The 6,607-nt window shown below is 40.0% G+C and overlaps 1 protein-coding gene and 1 non-coding gene across 2 annotated transcripts; one reads left to right on the forward strand and one right to left on the reverse strand.

Annotated features, from left to right (window-relative positions):
* Positions 1-1,325: 1,325 nt before the first annotated feature.
* LOC102432731 (phosphorylated adapter RNA export protein-like) lies at positions 1,326-4,626 on the reverse strand (the record flags this gene model as incomplete). Its single annotated transcript, XM_023749427.1, is given in 3 exon segments — positions 1,326-1,515; positions 4,012-4,148; positions 4,150-4,626. Coding segments are annotated over 3 exon segments (804 nt in total), but the record flags the coding sequence as incomplete, so codon positions are not given.
* LOC111824841 lies at positions 1,800-1,901 on the forward strand. The gene has a single exon (XR_002827915.1). It is a non-coding gene; the product is annotated as a U6 spliceosomal RNA (small nuclear RNA).
* Positions 4,627-6,607: the final 1,981 nt, after the last annotated feature.

Genomic DNA, 6,607 nt, shown 5'->3' on the forward strand with positions numbered 1-6,607 from the left:
CCTGTGGAAAGGGTTCTTCCCCCCCCCAAAGGCGGCCCCGCCCCACAGGTTGAGACCCGCTGGCCTAAGGAGATACTGAGGTCTCCCCCTGCCCCCTCCCAGTTTAACTGCAATGTCCTCCCTTGCCTCTCTGTACCTACCTTTGATCGTTCTTTTCCCATAGCACTTATCCCCGTCTAATATACTTAAAGATATTCTATTTACTCTTCATAGACTGTCTTCCTCCACCCTCCCCCCCCACTACAATATAAGCTTCCTGTGTCTAATACAGTGCCTGGCAGACAGTGAGAAAAGGAAAGAATGCATCAAAAGAAAGTGAATTTGGACTTCTATCTTCCCAAGATTTGCATTAGCTCGCTGGAATATAGTTTTATTACATTACTATAGAATTAAAACATTGGTGAACCTATAACTTTGTGCGCAACTAAATGAAAATCAAAGTACTTTAACAATGACACAAAAGAAGGGCCAGTACAGTCTATTATAATTTGTTTTAGTTTTTACTTCAGTAATCTATGTTCACAGTCTGTTTCCTCAGCCAGTGCTATCAATTCTAATTGGTTTCCACAGCATAATATTGATTTACTCTCTTGTGATGTTATTATTCAGATTTCCGAGGAGTAAATAAGGAAGCCATTCAAACGTCATCCTCACTCAAGTGAGATCTGCAAAATCATTCTATGGGACAAACTGGCGCTGCCTGGGATCTGGCCCCTGCCAGGAGTGCTCTTGCTGCCATTCTGAAACAGTAAAGTGTTCTCAGCTGTTTTTTCCATTATTGTTTGCCCCACTGCAAGGAGCCTTTAGACACTTCCCTATTCACCCCCACCACCCATGAAATTTTAATACTCACAGATATACGATGTGCTTTTTACATAACAAGGTTTTTTCCCTTTTGTCCCCAAGAACCAATTTTGAAGAATGCATGAATTAAACCAAAAATAACACTTCTGTTCATCCACTGCTAAGTAAGTACTGGGCACGGTGATAAGCGCCTCATGTGTATCATCTCATTTCATCCTCACATTCATCGCCATCTTACAGCTGAGGACACTGAGGCTCTGAGAAGTCAAACAACTCAGCCAAATATCATACCTAGTAAGTGCAGACCCGAACTCAAAACAATGAACCCCTTAATTCCAAAACCCATATTCTTAAAATTTGAGCTTCAGGGTTTGTATGTTGTCTGCACACTAACAGGCTACAATTTATGTTATGTTTTTTCTAAGTATTAAAACTGACTAATACTTACTTTTTTATTCAGTTTTCATTGTTAACAAAGTTTTTTTTAAAATCTCAAACCAATAACTTATGATCCAACAGACAATTTTATTTGGTAAAAAAGTCATATTAAGCACAATTAAAAATGAAAACAATGAAGCTCTTAGTCTTACCATTATAAAAAGGCCACCATTCTGTTCTACTTCAGCAGTTTCCATCAGAAGTTCAATTGCCTTTTTGTTCCCAATAATACTCACTACTCGGGCTATCAGATCTTTCTTTGGTTCCTGCAACCTGAGAAGGAACAAATAAAGTAATATTAACCTCTTTATTTGTTGTATAAAGTTAAAGAAATCTACCTTAGTCTCATTCAGTCCTCAACTAGAATTTAAGTCTATTCTAATAACATTTGTTTTTCAAAATCTTCAAATATTTAACTTTGAAATCGATGACATGGAGACATTCCTATCATGGGTCACCCAAGGAGTAGTAACCTCAAGATTTCATCTTAAGTCTCATAACTGGCCTCTTCACTTTACTTTATTGGATTATGGTGGATTTCAAAGTAAATGTGCACAGTGCTTGCTTAAGCAGCACATATACTAAAATTGGGAAGATAGAGATTAGCATGGCTTCTGCGCAAGGATGACACACACATTCGTGAAGCGCTCCCTATTTTTTTCACATTGTTTCTCTCTCTCTCCCTTCCTCTCTCCCAAATTAACAAAAACATATTTATTTTAAAAGTAAATGTGCACCTACACTGAGGGGAATGCAAGCCTAAAAGCAAAAGATAAAACCAGTCCACTCCTGTCAAAACAAATAACATATACTAGCTTTCAATTATTAAGATTGAAAGTTAGCGCTCCTAACTTTAGAGATATCTGGATAGGATTTTCCCCTCAAAAACTCCCCACTTCAGAACAAAAGGTATGGCTAATATTCAATGATGACTTATAGGATAAGCCCAATCCTAAGAACTTTATATGCATTATCTCAGTTAATTCTCTCAACAACCTTAAGAAAGAGGTTAAAAACAGAATTAAAAACACCAGGAACGCCCTAGCTGGTTTGGCTCAGTGGATAGAGCATCGGACTGTGGACTGAAGGGTCCCAGGTTCGACTCTGGTCAAGGGCATATGCCCAGGTTACGGACTCAATCCGCGGTAGGGGGCGTGCAGGAGGCAGCCGATCAATGATTCTCATCATTGATGTTTCTATCTCTCTCTCCCTCTCTGCAATCAATAAAAATACATTTAAAACAAAAAAAACAACACCACCAGGAGCCTAGGTAACACTTGTAATGTCAGAGCCCACACTCTAGAGATGAAGGAGGATTAATATTCAGAAGTCTGGCCGAAACCGGTTTGGCTCAGTGGATAGAGCGTCGGCCTACGGACTGAAAGGTCCCAGGTTCGATTCCGGTCAAGGGCATGTACCTTGGTTGCGGGCACATCCCCAGTAGATGTGCAGGAGGCACATTTAAAACAAAAAAAAAACAACACCACCAGGAGCCTAGGTAACACTTGTAATGTCAGAGCCCACACTCTAGAGATGAAAAAAAAAATATTCAGAAGTCTGCCAGTTCCCTAACTAGGCCTGGCTTCCTGTTTCTTCTCAATAGGAGGCAAAGAGCACTAGACTAGGAAAAAGGGACCAGAGTTTAATTCCGGGTCTGACACATAAAATTTGTGACTTCAGGCAAGCCACGCAACTATTGGGCTTCAGTTTCCATATTCTACAAAGTGAAAACTTTGGTTTACAAAATCTAAGTTCCTTTCCAGCACTCAAATTCCAAATTCCTCAGTAGTTTAAAAATCCAGTATTGACAGGCTTGCCTGGAAAGTAAATGCTTGTTTTCCCGCTAGCTCTATTACTCTTGAACCATATTTGTTTTCAAATTTGTGACATTGTTCATTAGTGATTTACAACTTATGAAAAGTTAAACAAAATTTGAACTTGTTAAAAATACATGCAATGTTAATTTACATCAAGCAATTCTACTCCGAGGAATTTATCCAAGAGAAATGAAAATCATGTCCAAAGACCTGAATGTGAAAGTTCATAACCTTATTCAGAGTAGCCAAAAGGTGGAATAGCCATTCAATACAGATATGTGTATATGTGTGTGTGTATGTGTATGTGTAATAAATAAAACATTACACTAAGTAAAAAGCCAGGCACAAGAGCTCACACATTATATAATTCTATTAATATGAAATGTCCATAAAATGCAAATTTATAACTACAGAAAGTAGAATAGCAGTTATCTGGAGATGGGAACAGGGTTTACCTTTAAATGGGCGTATGGATATGAGGGGGATCTTATTGGAGTGATAGAAATGTTATGAAAGTGGTTTATGGTGAGAGTTGTACAACTGATAAAGTTACAAAAATATCAACACATGATTGAAATGGGTACGTTTTTACTCTATGTACAATATGCCTGAATCATATAACAAGTCATGAATGCTTGAAAACACTCAAACCGCCCCCCACATGATTTATAAAGGTAATTTTTTTAATCTAAAGAGCTCTTGAGCACTAAATGGAAAGAGTTGCTTATGAGTTCATAAAAGTTTGCAAAATTATTCTATCAATCTGTCCAAATTTAATAAAAGACAAATACATTCAAACAACCAAATAAGCCCAGAGTTCGTTCCTTAAATTAAAAAAAAAAAAATCTTAAAAGGGAGCATTATCAGTAATGTATTTGGAATCTATTTTATTTCCTATAAATGGAAGATAGTTGGTCAAGAGCTCATTTGTATGAAAATTTTAAATGCTCACCTGAAAGTAATTTCATCAGCCACTCTCTCCTGAGAATCCTCCTCTGTGATCTCATACCGGCCTTTATAGTTCATTTCCAGTCTGTCCCCTAGTCGGTCTTTGACAGGTCGTTTCCGTTTGAGATGACCTTGCCCGTTTTTCCTCTTCCTTTGAGCCTGTTTTCTTGCCATCTTGCATATATTCATCTAGCTCTTTGTCTAATTCTGTTGTCTGTTCTTGAGACTCCCTCCTAAGTTTCTTAGCAAGCAAATAATTGTAGGCCTCGCATTGTCTGCTTTTGTCAATAGTGCCTTCCATTTCCAAGATACCAAGTTCGTTGGCCACCGAATCTTGATTCTGCTCCTGCAGCACAGCACCCCAGATGTTGTTAACCTTCTTCCCTCCAGCAAAAGGCGGCTTCTGGCTGCCCTGGCCGAATGCAAAAGGCTCTAGTTTGGGAGGGGGGTTGAAACACTTCTGTCGCTTGCGTTTCCAAAGAGAGGTATCATCATCTGAATCAGAAAAGCTCTCTTCACTTGAGTCTACACCTTTAACAGTCCGATAATGTGACACTGGTGCATAGGCTGCTGCAGTGCCCTGGAAGGGCCTCACTGCACTGTCCCCAACTAGTGTTTTCTGGGAGAGAAAGGAAATAAATCAATTCCACAAAACACATCAACGCCACCCACCATGTGCTCTTTAAAGAAAAAATTATTTAAGAATTCAGCTGGACCATTTTGAAGCAGAACTGATCTTCAAAAATGAGAAACCAATTCAGTCCCTACTTTTCTAAAGGTCCATATGGAATTTCCAATTTTAAAGGCATAAATTCTTCTTTATAGAGCTAATGCAGAACTTAGTTCTAAGGCATCCTTCTAAAAAATTACCAAAGCCCTTCATTCTCACCTTTAGAAGATTTGCAATCTTTTCAGTTCTTGTCAGAATGCTTGAAAATGATATACACACTAATTGTTACTAGTAGTTAAAACAGAATTTGTTTTCACTCTTTTTTTAATGTTTTTTTATTTCAGAGAGAGGAGGGAGAGGGAGAGAGAGACAGAAACATTGATGAGAGAGAAAAATCCTTTGGCTGCCTTCTGCACACCCCCCACCGGGGATCCAGCCTGAAACCCAGGCAGGTTCCCTGTCCAGGAATTGAACCAGTGACTTCCTTGTGCATGGAAGTTCGATCAACCAACTGAGCCACACCAGCTTGGCCAGAATTTGGTTTTTGCTTCCCAAATATGCCTTTTACTCATTTAAACACTTCAACTTCCTTTTCATAGTTTTGTGACTTTACTCCTTTTAGATTAGATAGTAAACTATGCATAGGAATCCCAGACATATTACTTTTAAGCCCACCCAGTGTGGCTCAGTGGTTGAACATTCACCTATGAACCGGGCAATTACAGTTGGATTCCCAATCAGGGCACATGTCCAGGTTGCAGGCTCAATCCCCAGTAGGGGTTGCCCAGGAGGCAGCCGATTAATGATTCTCTTGCATCACTGATGTTTCTATTTCTATCTCCCTCTCCCCTCTTCCTTCCTCTCTCTGAAATCAATGAAATATATCAAAATAAAAAATGCAGAGCCCTGCCCTGGCCACTGTGGCTCAATAGTTACAAGTGTTGGCCTGCACACCGCAGGGTCACAGTATCATCTCCCTCAAGGGCACCTATCTGGGTTGCAGGTTCAGATCTTACCCTGGTTGGGGCGCATGCAGGCAACCCACATATCGATGTTTCTCTGTCTTTCTCTCCCCACCCCACCACCTTCCTCACTTTCACTCTCTAAAAATCAATGGAAAAAATATCCTCCAGTGAGGATTAACAACAACAAAAAAATGCAGGGCCCATGGCGTTAAATTTGCCAAGTCATCGGTCAATCTGTAAAACAACCTGAAAAACATTGAAAAACAAAATACCTCGGTGTCATTTTAATGCAAAAGAATCACCTTTGCTTTTTGTACTAAACACTAAAGAAGTATTTGTTGAACTATTATGTGCTAGAAATGGGGGTGGGGTGAGTTAAACCAATTAGGCAATTTTCCTATCTTTTTTTAAAAAGCTTTTTAAAATTTTTATTGATTTTTTTTAGAGAAAGAGGGATGTGTGTGTGTGTATATATATATTTATATTTATATATATTTATTTATATATTTATATATAAAAGGGAGAAACATGTGAGAACGGAACCTCCACGGGCTGCCTCCTGCACGACCCCCACCGGGGATGAGCCCGCAGCCCAAGCCACACACCGGCCAGAGCAGTCCTCCCATCTTCAGATAATAATGGAGCTAACAGCCCTACCCGGTTTGGCTCGGTGGATAGAGCATACCCCTGCGAACTGAAGGGTCCCAGGTTCGATTCCAGTCAAGGGCACATGCCCAGGTGGCGGGCTCGATCCCCAGTGGGGGTCGTGCAGGAGGCAGCCAATCAATGATTCTCTCTCATTGATGTTTCTATCTCTCTCTCCCTCCTCCTTCCACTCCGAAATCAATAAAAATATTTTTTTTAAAAAATAATGGAGCTAACAGACATTTCTCAGGTGGTAAGGTGCGCGGGAATCCGTCACCACCAGGGCCTCAGTGCGCACCGCTACGGATCTGTCCGCAGAC

This window comes from Myotis lucifugus, unplaced genomic scaffold, assembly GCF_000147115.1.
Source record: "Myotis lucifugus unplaced genomic scaffold, Myoluc2.0 scaffold_8672, whole genome shotgun sequence".
Lineage (NCBI taxonomy): Eukaryota > Metazoa > Chordata > Mammalia > Chiroptera > Vespertilionidae > Myotis > Myotis lucifugus.